The sequence below is a fragment of the Hirundo rustica genome, assembly GCF_015227805.2.
Source record: "Hirundo rustica isolate bHirRus1 chromosome 38 unlocalized genomic scaffold, bHirRus1.pri.v3 SUPER_38_unloc_4, whole genome shotgun sequence".
Taxonomy (NCBI): Eukaryota; Metazoa; Chordata; class Aves; order Passeriformes; family Hirundinidae; genus Hirundo; species Hirundo rustica.
The window spans coordinates 1-14,821 of NW_026690197.1; the positions used below are offsets into that span (position 1 = coordinate 1).

General features: G+C 65.7%; 3 protein-coding genes and 1 non-coding gene across 4 annotated transcripts; 3 read left to right on the forward strand and 1 right to left on the reverse strand.

Annotated features, from left to right (window-relative positions):
* Positions 1-14: 14 nt before the first annotated feature.
* FAU (FAU ubiquitin like and ribosomal protein S30 fusion) lies at positions 15-1,654 on the forward strand. The gene is made up of 5 exons (XM_040054362.1): positions 15-86; positions 934-1,016; positions 1,102-1,246; positions 1,334-1,389; positions 1,494-1,654. Exons 2-5 carry the CDS (start codon positions 942-944, stop codon positions 1,617-1,619), a joined length of 402 nt encoding a protein of 133 aa, XP_039910296.1. The 5' UTR covers positions 15-86; positions 934-941; the 3' UTR covers positions 1,620-1,654.
* A 1,132-nt stretch (positions 1,655-2,786) lies between these two features.
* Positions 2,787-2,977, forward strand: LOC120748249 (U2 spliceosomal RNA). Its single transcript, XR_005699334.1, has one exon. It is a non-coding gene; the product is annotated as a U2 spliceosomal RNA (small nuclear RNA).
* Positions 2,978-3,910: 933 nt separating this feature from the next.
* On the reverse strand, positions 3,911-8,392 carry WDR74 (WD repeat domain 74). The gene is made up of 11 exons (XM_040054361.1): positions 8,267-8,392; positions 7,781-7,887; positions 7,554-7,675; positions 7,144-7,207; positions 6,537-6,686; positions 5,897-5,998; positions 5,709-5,809; positions 5,105-5,160; positions 4,685-4,827; positions 4,240-4,296; positions 3,911-4,151 (listed from the first exon to the last, which is right to left on the reverse strand). Exons 1-11 carry the CDS (start codon positions 8,325-8,327, stop codon positions 4,029-4,031), a joined length of 1,086 nt encoding a protein of 361 aa, XP_039910295.1. The 5' UTR covers positions 8,328-8,392; the 3' UTR covers positions 3,911-4,028.
* A 94-nt stretch (positions 8,393-8,486) lies between these two features.
* On the forward strand, positions 8,487-12,725 carry TAF6L (TATA-box binding protein associated factor 6 like). The gene is given in 15 exon segments (XM_058424302.1): positions 8,487-8,600; positions 8,602-8,634; positions 8,821-8,907; positions 9,117-9,267; positions 9,356-9,406; positions 9,665-9,759; positions 9,838-9,885; positions 9,887-9,913; positions 10,244-10,349; positions 10,352-10,463; positions 10,996-11,128; positions 11,773-11,901; positions 11,989-12,240; positions 12,242-12,364; positions 12,498-12,725. Coding segments are annotated over 15 exon segments (1,689 nt in total).
* The last annotated feature ends 2,096 nt before the right edge of the window (positions 12,726-14,821 follow it).

Here is a 14,821-nt window from a genome sequence, read left to right on the forward strand (position 1 = left end):
CGTCATCACGCTGCGCGCACGTGCGTACGCGTGACGTCAGCGCGCTCTCTCCGCGCCGCGCTCCGAGCCCTGAGGGAGCCGCTGAGGTGGGGCCGGGCCCGGGGGCTCGGGACGGGAATTTGGGGGGGATTTGAGGGGTCTGGGGGCTACAGGAGGGTCGGGGAAAGGGCGAAGGAGGCGCTGGGGAGGGTTTGGGGCGGCTCTGAGGGGGTTTGAGGTGAGGGCAGCGTTCTGTAGGCTTTGGAGGGAATATGGGGGGTACTGGGGGCCGGGAGGGGTTCAGGGAAGGTTTAGAGGGGGGGATCCTGAGGGGGTTTGAGATGGGGGAGCGCTCTGGAGGGGGTTAGGGGGGGTCTTTTGATGGGATTGGGGTCTATTGGGGGGGCTGGGGAGGTATTTGGGGGGCTCTGAGGGGGTTCAGGTGAGGGAGGGGTCTGGAGGATGTTTATGGGGCTTGGAGGGGCTGCAGGAGCAGCTGGGGAGGCTCTGGAGGGATTTGGGGGATTTGGGGGGGCTGTGAAGGTATGGGGGGGCCCTTTGAGGTTTTGAGGGGGTCATTGGGGGGCGGCTCTGAGGGTGGGGGGCACCCAAGGGTGCTGCCAGTGGATCCCCAGTGTCCCCCCCGGTCACAGCCCTTTGTCCCCAGGGCCACAAGCCAGGTGACAAAGTCCCTGTGGGCGGGAGAGGCGGCGAAAAACGCCCCCAAAACATCCAGAAAACCTCCCGAAAACACCCAAAACAGCCGGAATCACACCCAAAACAGCCACAACCCCCCCAGTGACACCCCTGGTCCCCCCAAAACACCACTCACCCCCCCAAAATAACCCTCAAACCACCCCTCCTTTCCTGGACATCCCCCTCCCCTTTCCAGGGGTTTCCCCCCCATTTTGGGGATGTGGGGACCCCCTTTAACCCCCCCAAATCCCCCTCCAGCCCTCACCATGCAGCTCTTCATCCGCGGCCAGACCCTCCTGACCCTCGAGGTCTCCGGCTCCGAGACCCTCGCCCAGATCAAGGTGAGCCCCCAAATTCGGGGCGTCCCCTGCCCCAATCCCCCCCCGATTTTGGGGTGCTGACCCCCCCTCTTTTCCCACCCCTCAGGAGAGGGTGGCCGAGCTTTCGGGGGTCCCCCCCGAGGACCAAGTGCTGCTCCACGCCGGGACCCCCCTGGACGATGAGGCCGTGCTGGGGCAGAGCCCCCTCCCCGAATTCGCCACCCTGGACCTCTCCACGCGCCTGCTGGGCGGTAATTCCGGGGGGGGGACGCTAATTAGGGGGGTGTTAATTAGCAAAACAACCCCCCTAACGCCTCGATCTCCTTCCCCCCACCCAGGGAAAGTCCACGGCTCCCTCGCCCGTGCCGGCAAAGTGAGGGGCCAGACCCCCAAGGTGAGCGCTGAGGGGACTCCCCACGGGTCGAGGGAACCCCCATGGGGCTCAGGGACCCTCCCAGGATTTTAGGGACCCCCCCCGACCCCCCATTTTTTGATCAGGTGGCCAAGCAGGAGAAGAAGAAGAAGAAGACGGGGCGTGCCAAGCGGCGCATGCAGTACAACCGGCGCTTCGTCAACGTCGTGCCCACCTTCGGCAAGAAGAAGGGTCCCAACGCCAACTCCTAAACCCCAATAAAGGAATTTGGGCTCAGTTCCTGCAATTTTGGGGCTTTCTCAGCTTTTCTCGTGGCTTTCCTGGGGTTGTTTTGTCACTCTGAAGGGGTGCAGGTGGCCTCTAGGGGGTTAGCGCGGGTCGCTGAGCGGCTGGCGGGGCTGTTAATGGGCGGTGATTAGGCGGAGGAGCTTAATGAGCGTTAATTTGGAGCCTGCTGATGAGGAGGCGCTCTGTGGAGGTTTCTGTGGGCCTGGCGGAAAGAGCCGAGCGCTGCCGGAAACACCCGAGCTCAGGGGAGAGGCGGAGAGAGCCGAGAGGTGCCGGAAACACCCGAGCTCAGGGGAGAGGCGGAGAGGGCCGAGAGATGCCGGAAACACCCGAGAGCCGGGGAGAGGCGGAGAGGGCCGAGAGATGCCGGAAGCACCCGAGCTCAGGGGGAGGCGGGGAGAGCCGAGAGATGCCGGAAATACCCGAGCTCAGGGGAGAGGCGGAGAGAGCCGAGAGATGCCGGAAACACCCGAGCGATGCCGGAAATACCCCGGCGGTGCCCTCTGCCCCCCAAAATCCCCCTGGGAGGGACGGAGGGACCCCCAAAACCTCCCTGGGGAAAAGGAGGGACCCCCAAAAACTCCAAAGGGACGGAGGGACCCCCAAAACCTCCCTGGGGAAAAGGAGGGACCCCCAAAAACCTCCCTGGGGAAAAGGAGGGACCCCCAAAACCTCCCGTGGGAAACGGAGGGACCCCCAAAACCTCCCTGGGGAAAAGGAGGGACCCCCAAAAACCTCCCTGGGGAAAAGGAGGGACCCCCAATTCTTCCCCCTAGGCCAAGAGCCGCTGTGCAGGGAAAAGGGGCGGGGCAACCCCGGCAGAGATATGAATATGCAAATCAGGAGGGGGGGTTATGCTAATGAACGAGTGACGCAAACCCCACCGCGCTGCACGGGAGAGGGGCCGGGTTATGCAAATTAACCGTGAGAAGGGCATCATGGGAGCTCCACTCACGAATATTTCGGGGTTCGGAGGGGTCGAATCGTGAGGCAGGCGGATAAAAGGTACAGGAAAAAATGGGGAAAATTCTCGAAATGCGGTCGGGAATGTCGGGGCTGCGGCGCGGGGGTGCCCGTGAGGTGCGAGCGGGGCGGGTGGGGCCGGGCTCGGAGCGCGGCGGCGGTCGGGTATCGCTTCTCGGCCTTTTGGCTAAGATCAAGTGTAGTATCTGTTCTTATCAGTTTAATATCTGATACGTCCTCGATGAGAGGACTTCATATTAAACGGATTTTTGGGCTCGGGAGTTGGACCCGGAGCTTGCTCCCTCCGCTCCGCGCATCGTCCCGGTATTGCAGTGCCTCCGGGAACGGTGCACCCCCCTCGGGGACCTCAAATGGTAAAAAATAGATCTAAAAAGTCTTAATAGCTCCAAAAATCGTGATTCTATCGCGATATCAGCCACGTTTCCGACACTCGCTCTGACGCTCTGTGCTGTGCTCACTGTTCCCGGTATTGCGGCGCCTCCGGGAGCGGTGCCGGAGGAGTGAAATTGGTGAAAAATAGAAGCGAAACTTCCAAAAAAAGGCGGCAGATCGTGATTTTTATCACGATTTGTTGTGACTCGGAGCCTCTTCTACCCGCTTCGAGCATCGTCCCGGTGTCACGGCGTGAGCGAGAACGATGCAGCCCCAAGAGCGGCCAAAACCGGCTTAAATCGATTTTAAAAAATCACCAAATTCCCCTTCTCTATCGCGATTTTATGAGCTGGGGCCGCTCCCAATTCATCTGGAATTGACCCCGATGAGGGACCTCAATAAATGGATGGGAAACGCGAAATAACGGCGATTGTCGCGTTCATATCGCGACATCAGCAGCGCCTCTGTCGCTCCTGCAGCCCCCTCCTCCCGCCCCGGGCATCGCCCCAACGGCACAGCCCCATCGGGGATAATTAATTAACCACAGCCAGATTGAATTAATCACTAATTAATGAATATCGCCTTTCTATCGTGACAAAAGCTCCTCCAAACCCAGCCCAAAAACTCCCAAAATCCTCTCAAACCGCCCCCGGGTGCTGGGGCAGAGCCCCCTCCCTCCTCTCCACGTGCCGGGGTACTTCCGTTAATTATTGGGGTGCTAATTAGCAAAATTAATTTGCCCTGAGGGGCGGGGCTAAACCCCTCGAGGGGGCGGAGTTAAAGATTTAAAGGGGTTTGGGGGCGTTGGACCCCCCCCCAAAATTCCTTTGTGCTCTCTGCCAACTCACCCCAGCACCCCCCAGACCCAAATTCCCATAAAATTCCCGTGAATTTCCCATTTATCTTCAAAAACCCCAAAAAATCACATTTATTTCTCGTATTTTGGCTGTTTGGGACGTTATTTACAGCAAGGGAGGGGACGCGGTGGGGGAGGTTTTGGGGGGTCCCGGGACCCCTCAGAGCCCCGGATTTTTCCTTTTCTTGCCCTTCCTGGGGGTGGGCACCGACTCCAGAGCATCCCACAGCTCATCCTCCTCCTGCTCCTTCGCCTCCTTTTGGGGAGGGGGCTCCTCCTGGGCCTGGGGGGTGGGAAAAGGGGGGGTTAAAAGGGTGGGGGGCACCCGCAGCCCCCCCCCAAAGCCCCCCCAGGGTGGGTGGGGGTCTCACCTCCCAGTCCAGGTGAGTGTTCAGCAGGAGGCAGGTGAGGCGCGACTTCAGGTACACCTGGGGGGGATTTGGGGGGGCCCAAAGGGGCTTTTATTGACCCTTTTGGGTTTTTTGGGATCAAACTCGGGAGTCTGGGGAGATCCAGGGGGTTTGGGGGGGGGGTCTCAGGGGTTTGGGGGTGTCCCAAGGGGTGTCAGGGTGTCCCCAGGGGTGTTTGGGGTCACATTTGGGGGTCCCGGGGGTTCTTGGAGGGGGTTCAGGTTGTTCCTGTGGGATTTTCTGAGGTTCTGGGGTGGTTCGGGGTTGGTTTGGGGGCTGTTTTGGGGTCCCAGGGGGCTTTGGGGGTGATTTGGGGGTGGTTTTGGGGGCTGAGGGTGATTTTTGAGGTGATTTGGGGGGTGGTTTTTGGGGGCTCAGGGGTTCCCAGCGTTTCGGGGTGCCCCACCTTGCTCCGGAGCCGCCCGTCCCGCAGCTCGTGCAGCCGCAGGAATCGGTCGAGGCCGACGGAGGCGACGAGGGGCAGGCGGGGGTGGCACTGCAGCCCCCGGACCCCCCCCGCAAAACCCTTCAGGGCCCGCAGCACCCGCCCTGGGGGCACGGGGGGGGGTCAGGGGGGGCAGAGAGACCCCCGGGACCCCCCCAGAACCCCCCAAGAAACCCCTGGGACCCACCCGGAACCCTCCCAGCACCCCCAAGACGCTCACAACCCCCCCCTCAGAACCCCCGGGACCCCCCCAGAACTCCCCAGAATCCCCCAGGACCCCCCCAGAACTCCCTAATCTCCCCCCCAAGAACACCCCAGACCCCTGGGACTCCCCAAAATCCCCCCCAGACCCCTCAGGACCCCCCCCAGACCCCCCTGCACCTTTGCGCAGGTCGATGACGGCCACGTCCCCCCGGGCGCTGCCCACGACCACCGAGCTGGGGAGGAGGGAAATGGGGCTGGGGGGGGGCGCAGCGAGACCCCCCCCCCACCAGTGCACCCCAAATTCACCCTGGGCACCCCAAAATCCCCCCCCGAGCTTTTCAGAGCCCTCCAGGACCACCCCAAAGCCTCCCAGGAATCCCAAAAACCCCCCCCAAACCTCTCCCGGAAACTCTAAAAAAACCCCAAGGGCCCCCCCAAAACCCTCCCCCAGAACCCAAAAATTCTCACAAAATCCCCCCCCCAGACCCCCAAAATCCTCTCAAATCCACCCCAGAATCTCCTAGGACCCCCCTAAATCCTCTCAAATTCCCCCAAGGCCCCCCAAATCCCCCCTGGGACACCCCAAAATCCTCTCCAATCCCCCCCAGAAGCCTCCCAGGACCCCCCCAAATCCTCTCCAATCCCCCCCAGGACCCCCCAGGACCCCCCCAAATCCTCTCAAATTCCCCCAAGGACCCCCCAAATCCTCTCCAATCCCCCCCAGGACCCCCCAGGACCCCCCAAATCCTCTCCAATCCCCCCCAGACCCCCCGGCACTGACGTGTCCCCGGCCGGCAGCGCCAGCGCCGTCAGCGGCGCCTCCCCGACGGCGGCGTCCAGCACCGGGCGGCGCCGGGGCGTGGAGGGGTCGTAGAGACGCACCTGGGGAGGGGCGAGGGGCGGGGACAGTGAGGGGACAGGTGACCCCCCGTGACCCCCCGTGACCCCCCGTGACCCCCGTGACCCCACCTGGCCGTGCCCCGTGCAGGTGACGATCCGCTGGGACCCCGGCAGGAAGCGCAGGTCCCGCTCCCAGACGGGGACGCGCAGATCCAGCCAATCGTTCCTCACCTGCGCAAGGCCGCGGGCCGTCGGGGACAATCCGGGAACAATTCGGGAACAATCCGGGGACAATTCGGGAACAATCCGGGAACAATCCGGGGACAATTCGGGAACAATTCGGGAACATTTCGGGGACAATTCGGGAACAATTCGGGAACAATTCAGGAACAATTCGGGAACAATTCGGGAACAATTCAGGGGCGTTTGGGGACATTCAGGAACATTTTGGGAGCGTTTGGGGACATTCTGGGGACGCTCGAGGCAGTTTGGGGACACTTTTTGGGACACTGCAGACGTTTGGGGCCATTTTGAGGTGTTTTGGGAACATTTGGGAACACTTGGGGCCGCTCTGGGATGATTTGGGGACATTTGGGGCCATTTTGAGATGTTTTGGGGACATTTGGGAGCGCTCAGTTGTGTCACATTCTCGGCACAGAAAATGGGATTTCAGGTTTGTGGGGGTTTTTTTTGGGGTCCCACTCACGTTTTTGGCACGGAACACGGGGTTTATGATAACTCTGGGGCTTTTTTTTGGGGTCCCACTCACGTTTTTGGCCCGGAACAGGGGCTCCCCGGGCCGCTGCAGGTCCCACACCTTGAGCCCGTTCTCCTTCCCCCCCGTCCCCACCACGTGAGGCCGCGTCGGGTCCTGGCGCATCCGGCACAGCCCCGGCCCTGCCTGCAGCTCCTGCAGGGGCTGGAGAGGGCAGGGGTCACCCCAAAAACCCTCAGAGACCCCAAAACCCCCGGAGACCCCAAAACACCCCCAACACCTGTTCAAATCCGCCCTAAAAAAAAAACCCCAAATTGCCCCAAGTTGCACAAAAATCCTCCCAGACTCCCCCATTCTGACCCATCCAGCCTCACCTGCAGCTCCTGGAGGGGCTGGAGAGGGCAGGGGTCACCCCAAAACCCCCGGAGACCCCAAAACCCCCGGAGACCCCAAAACCACCCCAGAGACCCCAAAACACCCAAACACCCGTTCAAAACCGCCCTAAAAGAAACCCAATCCCCCCAAATTCTCCCCCAAACCCCCGTTCTGACCCAGCCAGCCCCACCCACAGGCCCCAGACAGAGCTGGAATTGGGGAGGGGTCTTGGGGTGACCCCAAAACCCCCCCAGACCCCCCCAGACCCCCCCCAGACCCCGCTCACCTCCTCGGCCTCTTCCTCCCCCCAGACCTGAACCAGCCCCGACTCCACCGCGGTCACCACGGAGCTGAGGGGATTTTGGGGGGGCTCAGGGGGGATTTGGGGACCCCCAATCCCCTCAGGAGCCCCCCCAGAATCATCCAGAACCTCCCAGGAGCCACCCGAGACCCCCAGGACACCCCCAGACCCCTTTGGACCCCAAAAAATGCTCAGAGACCCCCCCCAGGACCCCTGGATGCCCCAGACCCCTCGGACCCCCCAGAACCCCCCCAAAAAAACCCCCTCAGGGACCCCCGGAACCTTCCAGACCCTCCAGACCCTCAGGACCCCCCCTGCGACCCCCGGAATTCCTCCCAAAAACCCCTCCGGGAGCCCGCGACCCCCCCCCGGGGCCCCCCCGGGCCCCCCGGTACCTGCCGAGCACCCCCAGCCCGCAGAAGGCGCCGTCCCCCCCCGGGCAGAGCCGACCCCCGGTGAATTTTCCCTTCTCGGTGCTGAAAACGCTCACGGAGCGATCCAGAGACGCCACGAGCACCTGGAGGGGGGCACGGGGGGGGTTCAGGGGGGGCTCCGGACCCCCCCAGACCCCCCCCAGACCCCTCCCGGACCCCTCCCGGACCCTCCCGGACCCCCGACTCACCTCGGTCTGCGCGGGGTCCCCCCAGGCCAGGGCCGAGACCCCCCGGGCCCGGCTCAGCCCCGACCCCCCCAGGTGGTTCGTGGCCTCTTTGCGCTGCAGGTTCACCCCTGGGGGGGGCACGGGGGGAGTTTGGGGGGGGTCTGGGAACCTCAGGACCCCCCCCCCCAAAACCCCCCCAACCCAAACAAAGGGCCCATCAGGAACCTCAGAGCCCCGCCGGGACCCCCCCCCCAAAACCTCCAGGAGCACCCCGAGAATGCCAAGATCTCCCTGGAACCCCTCCCGCGACCCTCAAAGCCCCCCCAGACACCCCCAAACCCTCCGTGAGCCCCCCCAAACCCCCCAAGGGACCCCCAAGACACCCCCAGGACCCCCAAAGGCCTCTCCCGGTGCCCCGGAACTCCCTCGGACCCCCCCCGGATCCCCCTTGAGGGCTCTCCCGGACCCTCCCGGAGCCCCCCAAGCCCCTCAGGGCCCCCCCCGAACCTTTGAGGGCTCCGGTCTCGGCCCCCACCCACACATGATACAACCGCGTGGGCGCCGCCATCTTGGCCCGCACCGCTCCGTCCCTCCCGAGCGTTCCGGGCCGGGAACCGCGAGGGCGGCGGAACAGTTCCGGGCAGAAAGGTTCCGGGCGCTTCCCGGCATTCCCCGCGCGGCTCTCATTTGCATGGCCCCGCCCCTCGCGGGCGCGTCCGGCCCCGCCATGGCGGAGCGGGAGGAGCGGCGCTTCGTGGAGCTGCCGCGGGACTCGGTGCGGCTCATGGCCGAGAGCGCCGGCGTCGAGCTCAGCGACGAGGTGGCCGCGCTGCTGGCCGAGGGACGTGTGCTACCGGCTGCGGGAGGCCACGCAGGTACCGCGGGCACCGGGGGAGGCTTGGGGACGGTCCCGGCTCCGCTCCCGGTGATGCTCCCGCTCCCGGTGCCAATCCCGGGATCGGTTCCGTGGTGCTGATCCAGAGGCGATCCCGGTCTCAGATCCCTCTTCCATTCCCCCATCATTCCCATTTCCCCATCTTTCCCGTTTTCCCCGTTCCCAGAACAGCTCCCAGTTCCTCAAGCACACCCGGCGGCGCCGCCTCACCGTGGAGGATTTCAACCGAGCCCTGCGCTGGAGCAACGTCGAGGTGGGGACGTGGGGGGACACTGGGGGGACAGCGGGGACACCCCCGGACTGGCACCTCCTGCAGGGCCCCCCGGGGATCTGGGGACACCGAGGGGCTGCAGGGGCTGGGCAGTGCCTCAGTGTCCCCCAGGCTGTCCCTTAGGTGTCCCTGATGTCCCCGTGCCCTGATGTCCCCATGTCCCGATGTCCCTGCTGTCCCCACGTCCCCAGGCCGTCTGCGGCTGCGGCTCCCAGGACTCGCTGCCGTTCCGGCCGCTCCGGGAGGGGGATTTGTTCTTCCCCGAGGATCGTGAGGTGAACCTGGTGGAGCTGGCGCTGGCCACCAACATCCCCAAGGGCTGCGCCGAGACCGCCGTCAGAGGTGGGACCCCAAAATCACCCCTGGGACCCCCCAATCCCCCCCGGGAGCCCCCAGGTGGGGCGGGGGTCTCAGCCCCGCTGTCCCGCAGTTCACGTGTCCTACCTGGATGGCAAAGGGAACCTGGAGCCGCAGGGAGCAGGTCAGGAATGACCCCCAAAACCCCCCTACAACCCCCCAAAAATCCCCCCAGAGACCCCCTGGGAACCCCAAAGGCCCCTGAGACCCTCAGAAATCCCCTGGGACCCCTCCCCAGACACCCTCAGGACCCTCCCCGCCCTCACCCCAAGACTCCCCCCAGACCTCCAGCCCCCCCTCAGAGGGGTTTTTTGGGGGGTTCCCCAAGACCCCCAAGCTCTCCAGCCCCCCCAGAGGGGTTTGTTTCGGGGTCCCCCCGCAGTGCCCAGCGCCGTGTCCTCGCTCACCGATGACCTCCTCAAGTACTACCAGCACGTCACCCGCGCCGTGCTGGGCGACGACCCCCAGCTGATGAAGGTGGGTGGGCTGGGGACCCCCCGGGGGGGGGCTGCTCCCCCTGCCCCAGCCCCGCTGAGCCCCCCGTTCCCCCCCCAGGTGGCTCTGCAGGACCTCCAGAGCAACCCCAAGATCGCGGCGCTGCTGCCCCTACTTCGTCTACGTGGTCAGTGGGGTGAGTTTGGGGGGGGCCTGAGGGGGGCTGGGGCGAGTTTAGGGGGGTTCTGGAAGGGTCTGGGGTGAGTTTGGGGGGTCCAGGAGGGTTTGGGAGTTGTTTTAGGGAGTCCTGGAAGGGTCTGGGGTGAGCTTGGAGGGTTCCTGAGGGGGTCCTGGGGTATCCTGTACCCCCAGACACCCCCCAAGAACCCCTGGAATCCCCCAAACCCCTCCCAGGAGACCCCCCCGGATGCCCCCAAACCCCTCAGATCTTTCAGACCCCCCCCCTAAAAAACCCCCGAACGCTCCAAGACCCCTCCCCAAAGACCCCCCCCGGGATCCCCTGCAGGTGAAATCCGTGAGCCACGACCTGGAGCAGCTGAGCCGGCTGCTGCACCTGGCGCGGAGCCTGCTGCAGAACCCCTTCCTGTGCCTGGGCTCCTACGTGTGCAGCCTGATGGCTCGGTGCTGTACTGCGTGCTGGAGCCGCTGGCCGCCTCCATCAACCCCCTCAACGACCACTGGACGCTGCGCGATTACGCCGCGCTGCTGCTGGGCCGCATCTTCTGGTGGGGACGGGATCCCCAGCCCGGCCCTCGCCACCTTCCCCTTCCCTTTTCCCCCCGTTCCCATTCCTTTTCCCATTCCCATTCCCTTTTTCCCATTCCATTCCCTTTTCCCATTCCCTTTTCCCTGTTCCCGTTCCCATTCCCATTCCCTTTTTTCCCTTCCCTTTTCCTCGTTCCCATTCCCTTTTCCCATTCCCTTTGCCCCAATTCCCTTTTCCCGTTCCCATTCCCTTTTCCCCGTTCCCATTTCCCCCTCCGCGTTCCCTTTCCACACCACCATTGTTCCCCTTCCTGCCCCGTTTCCATCCCCATTCCCATCCCCATTCCCTTTTCCACATTCCCGTTGTCCCCGCTGTTCCCATTCCCACTCCCGTTTCCACATTTCCATTCCCGTTTTTCCCATCCCTGTTCCTGTGCCCATTCCCATTCCCTTTTCCCCATTCCCATTTCCCCCCATTCCCATTCCCTTTTCCCCATTCCCATTCCCATTTTTTCCCCTTCCTGATCCCCATCCCCACCTGTGCCCCTGCAGGAGCCACGGGGAGCTGGTGCGGGGGCTCTACCAGCAGATCCTGCTCTCGCTCCAGAAGGTTCTGGCGGATCCGGTGCGGCCGCTCTGCTCCCACTACGGGGCCGTGGTGGGGCTGCACGCGCTGGGGTGGAAGGTCAGGGGGGCTCCGGGGGGCTTGGGGGGGTCCCGGGGGGTCTCGAGGGGGCTGAGAGGGATCCAGGGGGGATTGGGAGGGGGTTTGGGGGTCCCCAGGGGGTTTTGAGGGGGCTGAGAGGGATCCAGGGGGTCCCGAGGGGGTGCTGGGGGGGTCTCAAGGGGGTTTGGGGGGGGTCTGAGGGCGGGGGGCCACGGGGGGATTTTGGGGTCCCAGGCCATTTCCCCCTCCTCCATCCCACAGCTGCTGCACCCCCGACCTCTCCCCAAGCACGGATTTGGGGGTTCCATGGGGAGGGGTTGGGGTGGTCTCAGGGTGAGGAGGGGGGGTCCTGGGCAGGTTTGGGGGTTCCATGGCGGGGAGGTTTGGGTGGTCTCGGGTGAGAGGGGGGGTCCTGGGCAGGTTTGGGGGTTCCATGGGGAGGGTTTGGGTGGTCTCGGGGTGAGAGGGGGGGGTCCTGGGCAGGTTTTGGGGTTCCATGGGGAGGGGTTGGGTGGTCTCAGGGTGAGGACGGGGGTCCTGGGCAAGGTTTGGGGGTTCCATGGCGGGGGAGGTTTGGGTGGTCTCTCGGGGTGAGAGGGGGCGGTCCTGGGCAGGTTTGGGGGTCCTGTGGGGGGGTCCGGACCGTGTCCCCCCGTTTGCAGGCGGTGGAGCGGGTGCTGTACCCCCACCTCCCCACGTACTGGCCCAACCTCCAGGCCGTGCTGGACGATTACTCCGTGTCCAACGCTCAGGTCAAGGCCGACGGCCACAAAGTCTACGGCGCCATCCTGGTGAGGGTCTGGGGGGGATTTTGGGGAGGGGTCCCGCACCCTTTAACCCCCCCTATGTCCCTCTGACCCCTCCCCGCGTTCCCCCAGGTCGCCGTGGAGCGGCTGCTGAAGGCCAAGGCTCAGCAAGCGCCGGGCTTTGGGGGTCCCGAGGGGTCCCCCCGGCACAGCCCCCCCGGCCAGGACCCCTCCCCCGAGCTGGGCCTGGGCCGCCCGTTGTTAGCGGGGGCCGCCCCCGCCTCCTCCTCCTCCTCCTCCTCCTCATCTTCCTCCTCCCCGTCGCCGCCGTCGCTGCGGGACATGTACCGCGAGCTCTACGACTTCTTCGGGGACAGCCTGGCCCGCTCGCTTCGGCACCGGCGCCCCCGCCGAGCCCCCGAGCCCCCCGGGCGCCGCCGAGGGCGCCCGCAAAGAGCCCCCGGCCGAGGGAGCCGCCCGCAAAATGCCGCAGCTGACCAACGCCACGGTCAGCCCCAGGGACGAGGAGCCGCCCCCGGCCCGGCCCGTCCCGCACCGAGCCCCGGGCCCCCCGCCCCGGCCCCGCGGGACCCCCCGCGCCCCCTCCGGACACCGGCCCGGGGCTCGGGACGTGTTCCCAGAAATGCCGCTTCGCCCCTCGGGGACCCCCGCGCTTCAGCTTCGTGATCGCGGGGCGCCAGACCGGGCGGCGCTGCCCCGGCCGCAGGTTCCAGACGAGCTTCCCCGCAGCCGCCCGCGCCCCAGCGCTGGGCTCCCGCTACGCGCAGCGCCTGCCCATGATCGGCCGCACGGCGCGGGCGGCGCGGCGCTGGCCGCGGGCGGAGTACTCGCTGCTGCTGCTGCTCTGAGGGGTGGGCAGGGGTCAGTAACGGGGGTGCGGTGGGCAGTGAGGGGTGGGCAGGGGTCAGTAACGGGGGTGCGGTGGGCAGGGGTCAGTAACGGGGTGAGGTGGGCAGTGAGGGGCGGGCAGGGGTCAATAAAGAGGGTGAGGTGGGCACTGAGGGGTGTGGAGCGGTCAGTAATCGGCGCAGTGGGCACTGAGGGTGGGCAGTGGTCACTGAGTGGTCAGTAAAGGGTGTGCAGTGGTCAGAGAGGGTCTGGTGGTCAGTGGATGGCGTGTCAGTGAGTGGTCAGTAAAGAGAGTGTGGTGGTCAGTGAGGGGTGTGGAGTGGTCAGTAAAGGGGGGTTAGTGGTCAGTGGATGGTGTGCAGTGGTCAGTGAGTGGTCAGTGGATGGTGTGCAGTGGTCAGTGAGTGGTCAGTGGATGGTGTGCAGTGGTCAGTGGATGGTGTGCAGTGGTCAGTGAGCGGTCAGTAAAGGGCTGGGTGCTCAGTGACTCGCTGTGCTGGTCAGTACGGGGCGGGTCTGGCGGTCAATAAATGCTCTGGAGCGGTCAGTGACGGGCTCAGGTGGTCAATAACGGGTGTCCAGTGGTCACTCGAGGGTGTCGAGTGGTCAGTGAACGCCTGTGGGGGTCAATAACTTCATCTCCTTTCTTCACTTCCCCCCCCAAATTCCCTCCTGCCCCCCGCCAATTCCCCCCCAGTACAGATTTTACTGGAAAACCTCAGGAACGGATTTTACTGGAAAACCTCAGGACGCACAAAATTCCCCTTCCCCGGGGGGCTCCGCGCCGCCCGCCCCCCACCCCAGGCGCTGCCGCACCATCCCCGGCAGGAAACTCCGCAAAAAGTGGAAAAAACTCCTGGAAAAGCGGCGAGGGGGGGTCGGGCTCGGGCTGGAGCCGCAGCAGCATTTGGGGGTCCCGGCGCGACCCCCCCGGATGGGCGCTGAGCTGGAAACGGAGCAGCGGCTCCGGGGGGGGCCCGGGGGGCGTCCCGGTGTCCCCCCGGACGATGGCCTCGGTCACGGCCCGCTCCAGAGCCAGGGGGGACCCCCCGAGATCCTCAACAACCCCGGGACCAGCGCGACCCCCGAAATCCCCCCCCCGGCCCCCGCGGCCCCCCCCGGAAACCCTCATGACCTTGATCCCCCCGGGTCCCCTCGGGGGTCCGGAGCCCCCCGGAGCCCCCCCGGGACCCGGAGGCGGCGGCGGAGGCGGCGGCGGCCCCGCCACACCCGGTACCGAACGCAGCAGCTCCAGCGCCACGGGGCCGAGGGCAGCCGGGGGCGCTTCGCGGGCGGGACCCCGGCCCCGTCCGGGACCCCCTCGGCGGGGATGCGACGCTTCCCCGCTGTCCCCGAGCCCCCAGACTCCTCTCGGGGATCTCCCGGCGCCTCCCCGAGGTGACACCGGGACCCCGGCTCTGACCCCGGTGGATCCACGGGTGGCTCCGAGTGTCCCGGTGCCCCAAATTCCCCCCGGGAATCGCCTGTCCCCCTCTCCAGGTGACATTCAGCTCCCGGGGGTGGCTCTGAGGGACCCAGGAGCAGCTCCTCCTCATCCCCTGGCGCCCCAAATTCCCCCTTCCCCCGGGAATCGCCGGTCCGCCCCTCCAGGTGACATTCAGCTCCCGGCGGTGGCTCTGAGGGATCCAGGAGCAGCTCCTCCTCATCCCCCGGGTCCCAAATTCCCCCCCGGGAATCGCCGGTCCCCCTCTCCAGGTGCCATTCAGCTCCCGGCGGTGGCTCCCCCGCTGTCGCCGCCGTCCCCTGGGGCTCGCAGCCGCACCCCAGCACCTCGGCGAGCACGAAGCCCACGGCGGCGCACACGCGGCTCCGCGGGACGCTCCCGGGGGAGGGCAGCGGGACCGGGATGAGGAATTTCCCCCGGGAATTCCCGCACTTCCCGCCGGGGCCGGGCTGGAGCAGCCGCATCACGCCCCAAGGGCGGCCCCGGCGCGACTTCTGCAGGAACTCGGGGCCGCGACAGAGGCGGGCGGCGTCGCGACAGCAGCGCACGAATCGCGACGCGGTGCGCGGGCGTGACGTTGGCGGCCACGTTGTGGCTCAGCTCGAAGGGGTCCTGCAGGGTCAGGGGGCC